Raw genomic sequence first — 19204 nt, forward strand, 5'->3', positions numbered from 1 at the left:
CACCAGCATGGCTACCACAGTATTCTGCAGCGATACGCCATCCAATCTGGTTTGAGCTTAGTGGGACTATCATTTGTTTTTCAACAAGACAATGACCCAAAACCTCCAGGCTGTGTAAGGGCTATTTGACCAAGAAGGAGAGTGATGGAGTGCTGCATCAGATGACCTAGTCTCCACAATCACCCAACCTCAACCCAATTAGGATGAGTTGGACCGCAGCATGAAGGAAAAGCAGCCAGCAAGTGCTCAGCATATTTTTCATAATTTTTTACATTTTTATTTAACCTTTATTTAACTAGGCATAAGAACAAATTCTTATTTATATGTGGGAACTCCAAGAATTACAGGTGACTACCCCATGAAGCTGGTTGAGAGAATGCCAAGAGTGTGCAAAGCTGTCATCAAAGCAAAGGATGGGTACTTTGAAGAATCTCAAATAAATATACTCTGTGTGCTATTTCTTAGTTTTGATGTCTTCACTATTATTCTACAAAGTAGAAAAAGTTCAAATAAAGAAAAACCCTTGAATGAGGAGGTGTGTCCAACCGTTTGACTGATATTGTATAAATACATAACATTTTATTTTTATTCTCACGAAATGCCACCACAACTCAAGAATGACCCTCCTGCACTGTGGCCCACTTATCAGGCAATGACCCTGTCATACATACTGGAAAGATTAAACTCGCACACCTTAAAGTGCTATCGGATGCACGGAGCTAAAATTATACTCGTTAAAAATAAGAACAACGCCAGCACATATACTTTCATACAGTACATACTGTCATCGCAGGTGACCCCTCTCCAATACGCGTCACACTCGCATGTCCCATCTCCATGGATACCGTCGTTGCACCGGCCGTTCTTACACCTACAGTCTGCAGAGAGGGGGGAATCAGAGCGAGAGAGAGAAATATGCTGATGATAGTAGCATATATAGTGATTGTGTTTCTGTATTGCAATAGCATCCCAATGTTGAATTGCTGGATTCTATATTGTAGTGGCAAGTTGATAGTGGATATATCGTGCGACAGTACCTTGGTCACAATGGACGCTATTTTACTACACTCTTAGAAAAAAGGGTTCCAAAAGGGTTATTCGGCTGGAGAACCCTATGGGGATAGCCGAATAACCCTTTTGGGTTCCATATGGAACCCTCTGTCGAAAGGGTTTTACATGAAACCCAAAAGGTTTCTGCTTGGAACCAAAACGGGTTGTTCAAAGGGTTCTCCTATGGGGACAGCCAAAGAACACTTTTAGGTTCTAGATAGCATCTTTTTTTCTAAGAGCTTACAATACATTACTACAGTACCTTGGTCACAGTACCTTGGTCACAGTGGATGCCATATTTGCCCTCCTGGCACGTTTCACAAGCAGTCCCGTTGAAGCTCTTGTTACACTGGCAAACCCCTGTACCGTTGGTTCTGTCCTGGCACATCCCGTTCCCATAGCAAGGCTGGCCTTTGGGCCCTGGACACGGCTCACAGTGCTCCCCGTAAAACCCGCCACAGCACCTCCGCACCTACAGGGGGAGCTAGAGTCAATCACAGGGACACGCACTTCTACTCTCACTTCCAATTGCCGTGAAGGTAGAGTATGATTGCCTGTCAATTCCCTCACTCAGGTAGAGCTTCTCTAGACCCTTGTTGATTCCTCTTCTTGGATTTAAAGCATTGAATATGTGTAAGTAATATGCAAACACAATGGTAACCAATTATGTTAACAGTGCTTTTGTTTCTACACCAGTGACCCATTCTAGACTAGGGATGCATGCCAAATTACACCCTATTCCCTATGGGCCCTGGTCAAAAATAGTGCACTATATAGGGAATAGGGTGGGACACAGTCCGAAATGTGGTAGTATTCCAGTGATAGTGGTGCTGCTGGTGTCTCACGTACAATGGTAGTGTTCTTGCAGATGGTCCTGCAGCCGATGCTGAGCAGCCGTTCCCCCTGGTAGACCCGACTGAACATACACTTTTTCCTGACCAATGCCTGTAGGGAAAACAGCCATAACACAGAGAGTAATTCGTGAAACATGATAGCCATTTTGGATCCACAATACAGTAGCTGGATATACTTGAAAGGTATCATACCACTGGGGTAGCTCCAGCTGGACAGGGGTTGAGATGTGGGTAGAAGCAATCTTGACAGGATCCCTTCAGACAAAATATAAATGAATTATTATCTGAGAAAATGAATGTCAAATGTTTAGAAAAAGGAAGAAAAGGGGCTTTACTGGAAATGTCTTGAATTGCTGGAAGTCGCAGCGATTTCTGGTGATATCTAGTACTGCAGATAGGCCGTGGATCACCCCTTTACCACCCTGGATGTCTGACACATTTACCTGGGCCTCATTCACAAACAACTACAGAGGAGAGAGAAGAGAAGAGAAGAGGGAAAAAAGGAGCACCACATTTTGAGAGGACTCAAACAGTAGTAGACTATAGCCAATATGGCTGATACAACATTAGTAGAACACAAACAGAATTCCCAGAGCATCCCATAATAATAATACCTTGTCATCCCTGGGTAAGATGCCTAGCTGGTAGGAGAACCCCAGCATGGTCTCCTTGTAGGCTCCACCCAGCAGGTCTACCTTCATTAACCTATCAGACAGCACTATGTGGTACTGCGTCGTATTCAGGTCCTGACAACAACCAAAACACACACAGTACTACAGTTCATACATTATATAAGCACGCACACTCGCATCCACACACACACACACACAATGTGTAACAACATTACAAAATCGTTTCAGGTACCATGGTGTCTGAAGCGGTATTCTTGAGGTACTCGAGGACAGCGCCGTCTGTTGGAGCGAATACTGTGTAGGCCGAGGCCTGCTCTATCTCTTCTGTCAGGTTGTGATGCTGAGAGGGAGCCGACAGAGACAGACATTTTCCTCAGATATGGCTGCATATGGAATCACACATATTTTTATGGAGAACTTTAATAAGACGTTGATAAAGCTGGGGTTGTTCATCAGAGTGCTCCGTTCAAAAATAGAGTTCGAGTGCTGTACGAGAGTGTGGATGAATAGAATAGCAGCCTTATAATGTACATACGACAAGGTAACTCCTGAACAGGGAGAACTCTGGCCTCCGTGCAAGCAGCTCCAGCAGCCCCTCACTGAGACTCCTCTCTGGAACCAACACTGTGTCAATAATGTGGATCAGTCCATTGGTTGAAGCCACATTCGCGGTTGTTATGGTGGCTCCTCCAATCACTGTGGACTGACAGACAATACAGGGTTCACTTCAGATCATGTGTTACAGTATCGCAGTTCCTGTTCACTTCAACCTTGGGATGAAACCTGCCTCTAAACTCACCTCATTGGTAATAGTAACAGGAAGAGCCTTCTTCAGAGCGGAAGTGAGCTGCAAGTTGGAGGATGCATCGCGTAGGTCATCTAGTGAGTAGACACCTTGGATCATGTGATTTCTATCAGGGGATAATCAGAAATAAGGATTATCACAATGGAAGAATCACAATGGATATAGCAAAACGTTTTTAAAAGTTGTCCAAGGGAAAATAAAAGAGACGGCTCTTATTGGACAAGTCCAAGTAGTCTCTTCCTGTTTTAGAACATATCATTTCGTTTGGTGCCTGATGAATATGACCCAGGTCTTACTTGATGATACTGAGTAGGTTCCCCTGGGTTGTCCAGAAGTCCTTGTCCTCTTTGGTCATCTTGTCTGTAGCTGCTGTGGACGGCACCAGCAGCGTTACGTTCTGACTGTTCATGAGTGGCAGCTGGGAAATGCCTATGTCCTGGGAGAGGGGAGGAGACGAAAGGAAATACTAAATGTCATGCCGACCTAAAACCATACGACCAGCCTCTTACAGGCATACTAGCAGGCTAGCAGAAGGTCATGGTGAGTTGTGAATATGACCTTATGCAGATTGTTGCATGATGTACTACAGTACCCATAATGCTCTGTAACCATATCCGGTTGTATCTTACTAAACGTTCCTGAAGCTTACACTATGTACTCTTAGAAAAAAACGGTTCCAAAAGGGTTTTCGGCTGTCCCCATAGGAGAACCCTTTTTGGTTCCATGTAGAACCCTCTACATTGAACCAAGAAGAGTTTTTCCTGGAACCAAAAAGGGTTCTTCAAAGGGTTCAGCTGAATAACTCTTTAAGGTTCTAGATAGTGTGGTGTGACGTCTCATTGATACAGGATGTCAGAAGTGAAAATAGGTTGTTTCTTATTCAGACAATAAAGAATCTGAACAACAGCATAAACAACACAGGGAAAACTCAACCCCCCCTGCTGTAAAACGGTCAGAAATGACAACGGTCAAACTCACAGTCACCCATTTGGCGAACTCAGTGACATCAGGAAGGGCCATCAACTCCTACAGAGACACAGTGGAGGTCAGGTTTGTTATTCAGATCAGTGTAGGTTTGTCAGTCCCCTAATCCACAAACATATGTAGCTACCTGTCTTGGCAATAAGGTAGGAAGTGCTCACCTGTCCCACGTTGCCGTAGCACACCTCTCCGTCACCTGTGTATCCATCCTCACACACACACTTCCATGCACCGGACACGTAGAGACAGCTTGCCTTTAGGAGAGAAAGTAGATCAAAGTTCATGAGGTCAAAGGCTATCATCACAGTCAATCAGTATTATGGTCGGTGATTCTATTGGTTCAATACTTATCGTGTTAGCCAATGAGAAGTAGCGGGCACCCACCAGATAATGACAGCCGCCATTTTGTGCCACACACGGATTGTTCGCCTCGCACTCCCTCCCATTGCCACGGAAGCCACTCTTGCACGCACAGCCGCTCTGCATTTGGAAATAGGAACATGCATAGAATCAACTGGAGACTTTGGGCTTTATTGAATGGATGGTTAAGATAGATGGTAGGGGAGAAAATATAGAAACAACATCGCATTGAGTCAATCAGACTGTTTTGGGAGTTTGATGCCCTACCCCCCTCTCACCTGTCCAGGGCCCACGTAGATACAGGTGGCATTGGGATGGCAGCCCCCTCTGTCAGGGCCCAGGCAGTCATTGACAGGCTGGCACCCATCCTCATCCATCTTCCATCCTGCCAAACATTGGCATGTGTGTGAGCCTGGCCCTGTCTTTATACACTTGGCCTGTAGGGGGTAGTGGAGAGCACAGTCAGAACAGCTCAGTACAGCAAGCAGGCTACCATGCTTAGGTGAAAAAAGGTTAAATTGAAAAAGGTACTGAAAGACGTTGATGGTGAGATGTATGGTTTTCATACATTGTTTGTGTGTTTTCTGTGCTTACATTCATATCGCATCCTCCACGGTTTGGAAGGGCACAGGGTTCCGTATACACGCACGTGATCCCATCGCCTTGGAAACCAGGGTTACACACACACCTTCACACACATAAAAAAACATGCCTTTTACTTAGAACAACATTTTGCAGGAGGGACAATCTTGGATACAAAGCACTGTGTTGTCATGAGAATTTAGAACATTGAGTGAGAGAAAGGGATTCTATTTTTATACCAACATCCCCAACAAGGCCGCAGTGAAGCCTGCACACTCACCTGACTGCCCCTCCGTTGAAGTTACACTCTGCGTGGGCATGACAGAAGGTCACCTGGGGGCCACAGGCCTGGGTGTGGCGCTCACAGTACTGGCCAGTGTAGCCCGGCTGGCAGGAGTCCACCTTACAACGCCCGTCTGCCTCGGGACGGTTATCACACACACCATGGATACAGTCACAAGCTAGGGACAGAGGGGGAGAGACAGACGTGTCATCATCTGGGGACACTGATGTGTCCCTTTGTCAATATAGAATGTCTAAGACGGGGGTGTACTTTTGTCGCAGGCTGGTCCGTATTTGTCGGGGTTGGAGCAGTAGTGACACCGGGAGCCTTTGAAGTTGGTCTCACAGACACACGTCCCGTTTCCCTCGATCCCCTCAGAACACTAAGACACACGGTAGAAAATAAGTATGAATACCTACATGCTGAACATAAACACAAAGAGGAGGATTACGCCAATCACTGCATAGATTCTTTTCTCAGTCAGACTGGTTAAGTGGTTAAGGGATGCGTTGGTTAGGTGGGGTGTCTCACCTGTCCATGACGGGAGCAGGGGGTGTTGAACCCTCCAGGACACGGGGTGCAGTCTGGCCCATAGAAGCCCTTACAGCACAGTGGTGTCTGGGGAGAGGGTGATGTAGAGGTGGGGTTAGGGAGGAGGACGGGCAAAAGAGGGTGCAGAACTCAAATCAGGTCGGGCCTACAGAGTGTGCGAGGTGTGAGGGATGTTGTGTGTGGTGTGTGTGTACATGTTTTCCTACATTATCAGGACCAGAATGTCCTGACAAGTCACCAGAATGTCCTGACAAGGTAGGATTTTTTTTTTTTAAGTGAATTTGTTAAAATTATATTTTAGGCTTGAAGGTTTAGGGTTTGGGGTTAAGGTTAGGCTTAGGGTTAGGAGTTAGGTTTAGGATTAAGGTTAGGTTTAGAGGTTTTGTGTGTGTCTGTGTGTGTCTGTACCGTGAGGGTCCTGTTGCATATGGGGGCGCAGCCAAACGTAGGGATGTTGAAACTCAGTATGTTCCGGAACACACAGCCACGAAAGAAGGTGTTCTACACAAAGGGGGCGACGTCAGCAAAATAAACACAGAGCTGTATACAGTACATGGATGGCTGGATGGCTGGATGTGTTTACTCAAAGCCATGGTCTGTGTCCCAAATGGCACTCTTTCACCTTTAAAGTTCACTAAAGTGTTACAGCCTGAATTTAAAATGGATTAAATTAGGATTTTGTACAGAGTGGTGTAAAGTACTTAAGTAAAAATACTTTAAAATACTAAGTATTAAGTATTTTATTGGGGTATCTGTACTTTACTATTTATATTTTCGACCGTTTTTACTTTTACTTCACCATAATGTGCTTTTTACTCCATACATTTCCCTGACACCCAAAAGTTAAATTTTGAATGCTTAGCAGGACAGGAAAATTGTCAAATTTACACACTTATCAGGAGAACATCCCTGGTCATCCCCTGTCTCTGATCTGGCAGACTCACTAAACACAAACGCTTAATTTGTAAATGTCACGACTTCCGCCGAAGTCGGTCCCTCTCCTTGTTCGGGCGGCGTTCGGTGGTCGACGTCACCGGTCTTCTAGCCATCGCCGATCCACCTTTCATTTTCCATTTGTTTTCTCTTGTCTTCCCACACACCTGGTTTCAATTCCATCATTACATGCTGTGTATTTAACCCTCTGTTCCCCCCATGTCCTTGTCCGGAATAGTTTATTGTAGTGCTTGTGCACGTTATGCTTGTGTGTAACGGGTTTTGTTTACCCATTGATTTATTGTTCTGTTAACGGTGGTTTTATTTATTAAACTGCGTCGTTGTAAATCAGTTTTTGCTCTCCTGCGCCTGACTTCTCTGCCACCAGTACACACCCCCTACAGTAAATGATGTCTGAGTGTTGGAGTGTGCCCCTGGCTATCTGTAAAATAAAATAAACTGTCTGGTTTTCTTAATATAAGGAATTTGAAATGATTTATACTTTTACTTTTGATATTGAAGTATATTTTAGCAATTACAATTACTTTTGATACTTAAGTATATATAAAACCAAATACTTTTAGACTTTTACTCCAGTAGTATTTTACTGGGTGACTTTCACTTTTACTTGAGTCATTTTCTATTAGCGTATCTTTACTTTTACTCAAGTATGACAATTCTGGGCCTACACATAATACCCCATAAAATCAAAGTGGAATTATGTTTTTAGACATTTTTAGAAATGAATTAAAAAGGATAACCGGAAATTTCTTGAGTTAATACGTTTTCAACCCCTTTGTTATGGCAAGCCTAAATAACGTAATGAGTAAATGTGCTTAACAAGACACATAATAAGTTGCATGGACTCAATAATAGTGTTTAAGATGATTTTTGAATGACTACCTCATACAATTATCTGTAAGGTCCCTCAGTCAAGCAGTGAATTTCAAAACAAAGAATCAACCACAAAGACCAGGGAGGTTTTCCAATGCCTCGCAAAGAAGGGCAGCTATTGGTAGATGGGTAAAAATTTAAAAGCAAACATTGAATATCCCTTTGAGCATGGTGAAGTTATTAATTACACTTTGGATGGTGTATCAATTCACCCAGTCACTACAAAGATGGAGGTGTCCTTCCTAACTCAGTTGCCAGAGAGGAAGGAAACTGCTCAGGGATTTCACCATGAGGCCAATGGTGACTTTAAAAGAGTTATGTTTGGGAAGAATCCAACACAACACATCACTGAGTACCACTCTTCATATTTTCAAGGATGGTGATGGCTGCATCATGTTATGGGTATGCTTGTAATCAGCAAAGACTAGGGATTTTTTGGGGATAATAAGTAATGTAATAGAGCTAAACAAAGGCAAAATTCTATAGGAAAACCTGGTTCAGTTTGCTTTCCTACATACACTGGGAGACAAATTCAGCAGGACAATAACCTAAAACACAAGGCCAAATATACACTGGAGTTGCTTACCAAGATTATATTGAATGTTCCTGAGTTGCCTAGTTACAGTTTGAATAATTTTTTAAAGAATAATGTTCAAATATTGTACAATCCAGGTGTGCAAAGCTCTTGGAGACTTACTCATAAACACTTACAGCTGTAATCGCTCCTGACATGAATTTTTTTTCTTTTTTAAACCTTTATTTAACTGGGAAAGTCAGTTAAGAACAAATTCTTATTTACAATGACGGCTTACCCTGGCCAACGCTGGGCCAATTGTGCACCGCCCTATGGGACTCCCAGTCAACGCCAGATGTGATACAGCCTGGATTCAAACCAGGGACTTTAGTGATGCCTCTTGCACTGAGATGCGCCACTCGGGAGCCTGAGTAGTGACTTAGGGGTGTGAATACTGTCATCAAGGCAAAGGGTGGCTACTTTGAATAATTTCAAATATAAAATATATTTTTATTTGTTTAAACACTTTTCTGGTTACTATATGATTCCATATGTGTTATTTCATAGTTTTGATCTCTTCACTATTATTCTACAATGTAGAAAATAGTAATAATAAAGAAAAACTGTTGAATGAGTAGGTGTGTTCAAACTTTTTACTGGTACTGTATGTAAATGAGATATTTCTGTATTTCATTTTCAATTCATTTGCAAACATTTCTAAAAACATATTTTCCTTTTGTCATGATGGGGTATTGTGTGTAGATGGGTGAGAAAACAGATATTTTTTATCCATTTTGAATTCAGGATGTAACACAAGAAAATGTGGAATAAGTCAAAGGGTAGGAATACTTTCTGAAGGCACTGCACGAGGTTAAGGAAAGAGCCATGTGAAAGCAACTGAAAGGGATGCTTAGGTCTCTATACAGTATTTGCAAACTATTTGAGGTTGAGTGTGTGTGGGTTCTTACTGTGGACACTCCGGATGGGCAGCCGGACTTGGTCACCTTTGAGCAGCTGACACAGTCACCCTGGGTAGTAACATGTCAACGAAGAGAGACGCTCAAATGAGGACAAGCAACCAGAACAAACTACCTCACTAAATCTAAATAAAGGATGACTCTAATAATACGTTATAAAGTTAATAATGAACAAAACTTCTGAAACGAAAACACTTCATGTGAATGCAGGGGACGATCACAAAACCTGGCACTCAAACTCACCTTCATAAGTTTGTTCTCTGTGATGTCACACCTGTGAGGCAGTACCGGCTCAATGGAGGGCGGGATTAGAACTCCGTCCAGCGAATAGAGGCGTCCGTTCTTGGCCTCCACGTCTGCCTCCAGTACAGCCATGCCGTTGACCAGGATTTGACCCTATGGGGTTTTGTCAGAGTCAGACACACACACCTACTGTACACACACACACACACGCACACACACACGCACACGCACACGCACACGCACCTGCACACACACACTATATATACCTCTTCGCTTGTGTTGATGTGTCACATGTACTTACGTTTTCAGTCACATTGAACGAGAGGATCTGATTGGCAATGGTCCTAATCCGCTGGTTGGTCACAGCATTATAGACCTCCAACTTCAAACCAATGGAAAACAACAGCCATATGCAAACACATTCACAGAATATTCAGAGTAGGAGTGCTGATCTAGGATCAGGTCTCCTCTGTCCATGTAATCTAATTCATTATGATATAGACAAAACATAACAGGACATAACAGATCCTAGATCAGCACTCATACTCTGAGAAGATTAATGAATTGAAGTCTAAGGGACTCTACATGATCTGGTTTGGTGATTGACATGTAGCCTAACATGCACACTCACATTGATTGAGGGGACCACATGATTCCTTAGTAGCTCCAGTAGTTTAGTGCTTCCCTGAAATCAGACAAAAATAAGCCAAACACACACATCACAGTCCCGGTCTGGAGACATCACATGCATTGCAAAACGATGTGTGTGTTTGTGTCATCAGAGGCATAAGAGTGTTTGAGTGAAGTGTACATGCGTGTGCATGTGTATGTGTATGTGCACATGAGGTCACCCATTCCCTACCTCACTAGAGGTGAGATAGTCCAGCTGTCCCTCCTTCATGGCATCGAAGGCTGTGTTGGTGGGGGCAAAGATGGTGGAGGGCCCAGCCTCCTCCAATACAGAATCAATATTGGCTTTCTGTACAGGCGAATCAAACCAAATCAAACTTTATTTAGGTTGAATATTTCATACCAAAAAATGTAGTTGCATATAAATACATACAAATAAGAATAACAATACATTAATAAGATATCAAACAACAGGTTGATGTTACTTCATATCTGATACACTATACCCACTGAATAATACATAGAATATGTTAAATAAAATGTAAATAGCATGAAATGAATACAGAAGACAGTACCATCAACAAATCCTTGAACTTGGAAAACTTCCCATAGTCTGATAGAATCTTCATCAGATTCTCCTGGAAAAGATAACATGACAGGTCATGTCAAAATGGAACTTAGCCTAACTTAACAACCAGTCTTGTTGCTTTCAGTTGGCTCATTCATCCCCCCTCCTCCTCTCCCCTGAAACTATTCCCCCAGGTCGTTGCTGTAAATGAGAATGTGTTCTCAGTCAACGTACCTGGTCGAATAAGGATTAAATAAATAAAAATATAGGCACAAATGTAGGCGTTACAAATGCTATTCTAAGTATAATAAACAATGTGTCTGGTTGGTCCCAAATGGCACCCTATTCCCTATGTACTGCCCTACTTTTGACTAAAAGTAATGCACTAAATAGGGTGCCGTTTGTGACGCAACCTCTGTCTCTGGTATTTGTGCACCTCTCTATCACTCTCCACGGTGGGTGAGACACTGTCCATCAGCTTGTTGATAATATGGATGATCCCATTGGAAGCGATGACATCAGACTGCAGGACCCCGCCCTTCTTCCTGCTGCCATGGATACGGATCTTGAGCTGCTTGTCCTGTGGGGGGGGATCATCAAGTTATTTTGCTGACATGACCAGCGTGACCTGTCATTAGAGCAGTGTTTCTCATGGGACCGTCTTGTGCTGTGTCATCACTACTACTATGAGAAGCACACTCTTGGGACGGTGTTCACTTTTGTCAGTCTAAATGAGGAGGGCCTTGGTAATGAGGCTTGCCCCTGTGTGTGTGTGTGCGTGTGTGTGCGTGTGTGTGTGTGTGTGTGTGTGTGTGTGTGTGCGTGCGTGCGTGCGTGCGTGTGTGTGTGTGTGTGTGTGTATGTGTGTGTGTGTGTGTGTGTGTGTGTGTATCTCACGTCATCTGTTGTCACCGTCTCCCCTGCCTTGCCCGTCAGAGTGTAGTAGATGAGCCCTCTGTTCAGCATGTCATAGGGCATCTCCCCGGCAGCAATGTGCAGCTTACACAGGTACTTAGCCTTCATTGGGTCAGCCATCAGAGTTATCAGCTGAGACAGGACAACAAACATGATAAACATTTCAGCTATAGGGGGAAAAGTAAAAAATATTGGTCTTGTGTTCCAAAAGTATACAAAATATGCAGCAATATAGCCACAGTGTCTCCAGGTGTCTACTGTGTATCATATAGCTACAGTGTCTCTAGATGTCTATTGTGTATCATATAGCTACAGTACCTCTAGGTGTCTAGTGTGTATCAATGTAGCTACGATGCCTCTAGGTGTCTAGTGTGTATCAATATAGCTACAGTGCCTCTAGGTGTCTACTGTGTATCAATATAGCTACAGTGCCTCTAGGTGTCTAGTGTGTATCATATAGCTACAGTGTCTCTAGATGTCTATTGTGTATCATATAGCTACAGTGCCTCTAGGTGTCTACTGTGTATCATATAGCTACAGTGTCTCTAGATGTATATTGTGTATCATATAGCTACAGTGCCTCTAGGTGTCTAGTGTGTATCAATATAGCTACAGTACCTCTAGGTGTCTACTGTGTATCAATATAGCTACAGTGCCTCTAGGTGTCTATTGTGTATCATATAGCTACAGTACCTCTAGGTGTCTAGTGTGTATCATATAGCTACAGTGTCTCTAGATGTCTATTGTGTATCATATAGCTACAGTGCCTCTAGGTGTCTACTGTGTATCATATAGCTACAGTGTCTCTAGATGTATATTGTGTATCATATAGCTACAGTGCCTCTAGGTGTCTAGTGTGTATCAATATAGCTACAGTGCCTCTAGGTGTCTACTGTGTATCAATATAGCTACAGTGCCTCTAGGTGTCTAGTGTGTATCAATATAGCTACAGTGCCTCTAGGTGTCTACTGTGTATCAATATAGCTACAGTTCTCTAGGTTTCTAGTGTGTATCATATAGCTATCGTGCCTCTAGGTGTCTACTGTGTATCATATAGCTATCGTGCCTCTAGGTGTCTACTGTGTATCATATAGCTATAGTGCCTCTAGGTGTCTACTGTGTATCATATAGCTACAGTGCCTCTAGGTGTCTACTGTGTATCATATAGCTGCAGTGTCTCTAGATGTATATTGTGTATCATATAGCTACAGTGCCTCTAGGTGTCTAGTGTGTATCAATATAGCTACAGTACCTCTAGGTGTCTACTGTGTATCAATATAGCTACAGTGCCTCTAGGTGTCTATTGTGTATCATATAGCTACAGTACCTCTAGGTGTCTAGTGTGTATCATATAGCTACAGTGTCTCTAGATGTCTATTGTGTATCATATAGCTACAGTGCCTCTAGGTGTCTACTGTGTATCATATAGCTACAGTGTCTCTAGATGTATATTGTGTATCATATAGCTACAGTGCCTCTAGGTGTCTAGTGTGTATCAATATAGCTACAGTGCCTCTAGGTGTCTACTGTGTATCAATATAGCTACAGTGCCTCTAGGTGTCTAGTGTGTATCAATATAGCTACAGTGCCTCTAGGTGTCTACTGTGTATCAATATAGCTACAGTTCTCTAGGTTTCTAGTGTGTATCATATAGCTATCGTGCCTCTAGGTGTCTACTGTGTATCATATAGCTATCGTGCCTCTAGGTGTCTACTGTGTATCATATAGCTATAGTGCCTCTAGGTGTCTACTGTGTATCATATAGCTACAGTGCCTCTAGGTGTCTACTGTGTATCAATATAGCTATAGTGCCTCTAGGTGTCTACTGTGTATCATATAGCTACAGTGCCTCTAGGTGTCTACTGTGTATCAATATAGCTACAGTTCTCTAGGTGTCTACTGTGTATCAGTATAGCTACAGTTCTCTAGGTGTCTACTGTGTATCAGTATAGCTACAATTCTCTAGGTGTCTACTGTGTATCAACATAGCTACAGTTCTCTAGGTGTCTACTGTGTATCAATATAGCTACAGTTCTCTAGGTGTCTACTGTGTATCAGTATAGCTACAGTTCTCTAGGTGTCTAGTGTGTATCATATAGCTACAGTTCTCTAGGTGTCTACTGTGTATCAACATAGCTACAGTTCTGTAGGTGTCTACTGTGTATCAGTATAGCTACAGTTCTCTAGGTGTCTACTGTGTATCAACATAGCTACAGTTCTCTAGGTGTCTATGTGTATCCATATAGCTACAGTTATCTAGGTGTCTAGTGTGTATGTTACCGGAGTTCCTTTGAAGCCCTTGTTAATTGGGACGAAGACGGTAAAGGGGCCAAAGTTGCTCAGGGGCCAAGTAATGGCACCTGGAGCAGGAGGAGGAGGAGGAGGAGGAAAAGAGAGATAGAGAGCGAAAGAGAGAGACTATATAAACCAAGGCCCATGACAAAAGAGGTGCTTTTCTGCAAATTTAATGAGTCACTGATTGGCTGATGATTAACCAATGAGACGCACCAAAGAGTGTGATGGCATTGCTGAGCTGACCGGTCCATTGGCCCCCGGGCTCTGAGTTCAGATCGTTCAGACGCTGCATGATGTTGCCATAGCAAATCTTGCCGTTTCCCAGGTAACCCTCGTGACATGTGCACCTGGAGTAAGAGAGACGTACAAAGGTAAGATGATCTTTTGAAAAAAGGATGGTTTTACTGCACAGATATCTTTAAACACACTAAGTCAAAGAGAACAGAAACACGCTGACTCTACTATGTTTGGCTCCACCGTTGAACAGTTGGCGTGTTTGCTGCAGGAGTTAGGTCTGCACAAATCCTTCAGGCTGCAGCTCACCCCTCCTGTCAGGTGGTCAAACCCGTCTTGACACTCACAATGAGACTACGAGAGAAACCAAAAAGACCACTCAGGGGGAGGTTCACCAAACACATGTCCACCCTCAAATGAATGGCACATTATCACCAATTGAAGCAATAAAATGTTATATTTGACTTGCATTATCAATTAGTTTCATTTGTCGGTTAGAAAAACACACACACACGCACACGCACGCACGCACACACACACACACACACACCTTCCCTGGCCCATCGTACACGCAGCGAGCAGAGTCAGCAGAGCAGCCCCCCAGGTGTGTTTGACAGGGGTCTATGGGAACACACACGTGCCCATCCCCGGTGTAGCCCTGGGCACATGTACACAAGTGCTTGTTGGGCCCCACATGGGCACAGGTGGCATGGATGTGGCACACCTGCTGCAGGCACGGGTTTATGGCTGTGAGAGGAGACAAATCATCTTAGAAACTATTATATACAGTCCATTCGGAAAGTATTTAGACCCATTGACCTTTTCCACATTCTGTTATGTGACAGCCTTATTCTAAAATGGATTAAATTGTTTTTTCCCCCTCATCAATCTATTCATAATGACAGAGTAAAAACAGGTTATTAGACATTTTAGCAAATGTATCAAAAATTCATAAACTGAAATATCACATTTACATAAGTATTCAGACCCTTTACTCAGTATTTTGTTGAAGCACCTTTGGCAGTGATTACAGCCTCGAGTCTTTTGGGGTTTGACACTACAAGCTTGGCACACCTGTATTTGGAGAGGTTCTCCAATTCTTCTCTGCAGATCCTCTCAAGCTCTGTCAGGCTGGATGGGGAGTGTCACTGCACAGCTATTTTCAGGAGTGCTGCAGAGATGGTTGTCCTTCTGGAAGGTTCTCCCATCTCCACAGAGGAACTCTAGAGCTCCGTCAGAGTGGCCAACAGGTTCTTGGTCACTTCCCTGACCATTGCTCAGTTTGGCCGGACGGCCAGCTCTAGGAAGAGTCTTGGTGGTTTCGAACTTCTTCCATTTATGAATGACGGAGGACACTGTGTTCTTGGGGACCTTCAAGGCTGCAGAAATGTTTTGGTACCCTTCCCCAGATCTGTGCCTCGACACAATCCTGTCTCGGAGCTCTACAGACAATTCCTTTGACCTCATGGCTTGGTCTTTGCTCTGACATGCACTGTCAACTGTGGGACCTTATATAGACAGGTGTGTGCCTTTCCAAATCATGTCCAATCAATTGAATTTACCACAGATGGACTTATCTCAAGGATGATCAATGGAAACAGGATGCATCTCAGCTCAATTTCGAGTCTCATAGCAAAGGGTCTGAATACTTATGTTAATAAGGTATTTTTATTTTTATTTTTAATACATTTTCAAAAATTAAAAAAAACTTTTTGGCTTTGTCATTATGGGGTATTGTATATAGACTGATGAGGAACATTTTTGCTGTCACTCACATATGCATTGATCTCCAGAGGTTCGGTAGCCAGGTAGACATTGACAACGCAGCGACCCATCAAGTGAGCCCTGCATACAGCGAGTGTTCTGTGGACAAAGCAGAGAAGAGCACTCCGGCAGCTCTGAAAGATGACAGAGATACATGCTGTTATTAAGGTGATGAGCAAGTTGTCATTAGATGAAAACATACAGGTAGGTTATAGATCAGGGAGTTAATGCTTTAGCACCCGACAGGAATAACGCATTATGATACAGTTCTAACACATTATAAGACATGTCATAAGCATGCATCAACACTGGTTCTCTTACCCAGATCACATTTTGGGCCTTTATACCCAGAGAAGCAGGTGCATATCCCGTCACCGTGGATACCAGCATTACACAGGCCATGTCCACACGTGCAGGCTGATGGACCGGGAAATGGATGGGATGGACAGAGAGAGAAACAGGTACATATTACAATGCAATGGATCACCAACAAATGGCACCAAAGTGGACTGTATCTCTAGGTGCATGGGACGGTCACAAAATGGGGTAGATAAAGAGTCGCAATCTTAAAGAAAGGGACCGAGTTGGTTACCAGAACTACAGGTTGAGCCGTAAAGATTATCTGCACAGTCTTCACACGCAGTTCCCACGAAGCCAGGCTGAGGAGGACAAACACAGTGACGGACCATTCTTTGTCTGTGCGTGTGTGCGTGTCTGTGTGCTCGCGTGCACGCGCGTGTGCACGTGTGTTTACTTGCATATGTGTGTGTGTCTATGCGTCATCATCCAGTACCTTACAGCTGCAGGTCCCGTTGCCACCCATGCCTTCAGAACACAGTCCATTATTACTGCAGGGCCTGTCTGCGTCCTCTGGGCACTCTGGGACAGGAAGACAGTACCATTCGCATTAGTCTCATATCAACAGAGAGATGGACAACCAATCTCGGTGAAACAGTGATTGGAAACCGAATGGTGTGTGTGGTTCCAATGTCCAGGAGAGCACGTGACTTGACGATAGCCCGGACGTAATGCTATGACAGCTGTGTCTCCAGGGATCTGAGTAAGCAGACGTGTTGCACTGCAAACACAGACCCCCTCACCTCTTCGCCCCCTCTCCACTTCCTCTCCTCCTCTCCTCCGTCTCTCTGCTCCTCTTTCCTTCTCATTCTCTCCTGTGTGCCTCTCTTATCAGAATTACCCATAATCACTCATCCCCTTCCTTCCCGTAAGCTGCACACACACAATGTAAACACAAGCGTGCACAGGGGGTTGCCAAGGGTCTCCTTACAATCAGCAGACTCTAGGAAAGTAGTTGTTCTTGTCAGCAGATTCACACTCACTCACCATTTCTGAGCAGAAATGGTCACCCAATTGCAATAATATCCTTTAATGTTTACCCAATATTTACTTTAATAAATGATAACCTTCTAATGTGGGTAATTTGTACCTAAAATGTAACGTTGTTGCACAACATGTGGGGAGAGTAATGCAGTCGACATACATCAAGTCTCACCAGGACAGAGAATACTTCACACGTCCATGTTATCCTGTCACAGAACAACACAGAGAGGAAGAACTATGGCCCCCGTTAATGTCCTTACTACTGCCCATCTTTTATAACCTCACAACACAATCACTGAGAGGGAGGGAGGGAGGGAGGGAGGGAGGGAGGGAGGGAGGGAGGGAGGGGGAGAGGGAGAGAGAGAGAGAGAGAGAGAGAGAGAGAGAGAGAGAGAGAGAGGGAGCGAGAGAGAGAGAGAGAGAGAGAGAGAGAGAGAGGGAGATAGAATGTGTGTGTTAGTGTTTTTGTGTGTGTGCAAGAGAGTGTGGGAGGGGGGATAAGAAGGGTCTATGACAGGAACAAAAGAGCTAGAGAGAGGAAGCCTGGACTCAGTGCTATCGGGGTGTCAGCACATTCCTGGAAGACAGGGGCCCGCTGACGATGAGCCCTAATTGGGAGGAAGGAAGTGTGCGAGTCCCCTGCGCCGAAAGGCCTAACCTGCATCCTGCACCCAATACCACAATGTGGGTTGTCCTGGCCTGCCGGTGCACACAGGACACTGCTGACACACTTTCCTACTTTGGACAGCTTTCTCTTCTGTCTATTTGTTCCCCTGTAACAATTTTTTTTCCGAAACAGGCCACTCTTCCTCTCTGAGGAGGGATGCGAGCGCTTTCCTCCTGTTTTTTTGTCACACAGCACTCAGCACTGGGATTCAATGGCAGTAGCAGCCAAGTACACTTCTGAACTCTTCCTATCAAAACATTCCCTCAGAGTCCCCACAGCTTACCGTGTTACAGAACCACCAAAACATGAGCAAATACGAGAACCCTCTGTTTCAAAGCAAGCCTTTGAAAAGGGAGCATGTGGGGTTAAATAGCGTTTCAGAAATGATGCCACCACCACCAAAATGGTTTGTCTTTTCATCTCGTGTTGCTTTCCTCATCAATGCGGCTTGGTGACTCATCGATGAGCAGCAGTGATTGATTACAGTATTGGATGCAGTGTGTTGTTTTACTCACCGATGCAGTCTGGTCCCCAGTACCCTGGACAGCACTTGGGCTCAACCACCTCCTTGTAACACTCATGAGAACAGCCCTTGATAGACAGCACCAGGCTGGGCAAGGAACTCACACGGTACCTACAGAGAGAGAGATGACATACTACTGGGAGATACCTGCTGTAGGATACAGTGCCACAGTAGTCACAACGTTCTGTACAACATACCTGGTTGTGTCTTATGTTAAGCAGAGACATGAGATATTACTTAGATACTACTAAGAGATAGCTCCTCCATCTATTCTATTTCTCCCTCACTCCCTTCCCCCCATATCCTTCTTCCACCCTCATTTCCTCCCCATATCCCCTCTTCCACCCTTACCCCCTTGCCCACTCACTTGCAGTCCGGCTTTCCCTTCCCGGGAATCTTCTTGTTGAAGCCTGCTGGACAGCCCACGTTGGAACTGATGCTACAGGAGTGACACTCTGTCTTGGTCATCACCAGGGTTGTCATGTCACACCGGTTCTGTTGTGGTGGAGGGAGAAGAGCGGATACTGTAAGACACACAGACCTGGTGCCGTGTGTCATCGTGGACTGAGGAACACCCCAAATAACCACACACAACAGTGTACCGACA

At 44.2% G+C, this 19204-nt stretch overlaps 1 protein-coding gene across 1 annotated transcript in view; it reads right to left on the reverse strand.

The window, feature by feature from the left end:
• Positions 1 to 19204, reverse strand: part of stab2 (stabilin 2) — a 35071-nt gene that overhangs the window by 14671 nt on the left and 1196 nt on the right. The window contains exons 2-38 of the mRNA XM_029761099.1: positions 18965 to 19092; positions 18590 to 18708; positions 16860 to 16945; positions 16659 to 16725; positions 16388 to 16483; positions 16078 to 16200; positions 14853 to 15049; positions 14526 to 14656; positions 14282 to 14415; positions 14054 to 14133; positions 11756 to 11905; positions 11295 to 11438; positions 10866 to 10928; positions 10523 to 10639; positions 10292 to 10345; positions 9962 to 10042; positions 9661 to 9813; positions 9409 to 9468; positions 6508 to 6600; positions 6079 to 6165; positions 5818 to 5929; positions 5545 to 5725; positions 5277 to 5370; positions 4961 to 5119; positions 4707 to 4802; positions 4484 to 4576; positions 4320 to 4367; positions 3638 to 3777; positions 3336 to 3447; positions 3072 to 3239; positions 2769 to 2876; positions 2519 to 2650; positions 2240 to 2368; positions 2097 to 2159; positions 1900 to 1995; positions 1327 to 1522; positions 783 to 878 (exon numbers count right to left, since the gene is read on the reverse strand). Coding sequence (XP_029616959.1) covers positions 783 to 878; positions 1327 to 1522; positions 1900 to 1995; positions 2097 to 2159; positions 2240 to 2368; positions 2519 to 2650; positions 2769 to 2876; positions 3072 to 3239; positions 3336 to 3447; positions 3638 to 3777; positions 4320 to 4367; positions 4484 to 4576; positions 4707 to 4802; positions 4961 to 5119; positions 5277 to 5370; positions 5545 to 5725; positions 5818 to 5929; positions 6079 to 6165; positions 6508 to 6600; positions 9409 to 9468; positions 9661 to 9813; positions 9962 to 10042; positions 10292 to 10345; positions 10523 to 10639; positions 10866 to 10928; positions 11295 to 11438; positions 11756 to 11905; positions 14054 to 14133; positions 14282 to 14415; positions 14526 to 14656; positions 14853 to 15049; positions 16078 to 16200; positions 16388 to 16483; positions 16659 to 16725; positions 16860 to 16945; positions 18590 to 18708; positions 18965 to 19092 — 4186 coding nt within the window. The remainder of the gene's footprint in view (positions 1 to 782; positions 879 to 1326; positions 1523 to 1899; positions 1996 to 2096; positions 2160 to 2239; positions 2369 to 2518; positions 2651 to 2768; positions 2877 to 3071; positions 3240 to 3335; positions 3448 to 3637; positions 3778 to 4319; positions 4368 to 4483; positions 4577 to 4706; positions 4803 to 4960; positions 5120 to 5276; positions 5371 to 5544; positions 5726 to 5817; positions 5930 to 6078; positions 6166 to 6507; positions 6601 to 9408; positions 9469 to 9660; positions 9814 to 9961; positions 10043 to 10291; positions 10346 to 10522; positions 10640 to 10865; positions 10929 to 11294; positions 11439 to 11755; positions 11906 to 14053; positions 14134 to 14281; positions 14416 to 14525; positions 14657 to 14852; positions 15050 to 16077; positions 16201 to 16387; positions 16484 to 16658; positions 16726 to 16859; positions 16946 to 18589; positions 18709 to 18964; positions 19093 to 19204) is intronic.

The sequence above is a fragment of the Salmo trutta genome, chromosome 8 (genome assembly GCF_901001165.1).
Source record: "Salmo trutta chromosome 8, fSalTru1.1, whole genome shotgun sequence".
NCBI lineage: Eukaryota > Metazoa > Chordata > Actinopteri > Salmoniformes > Salmonidae > Salmo > Salmo trutta.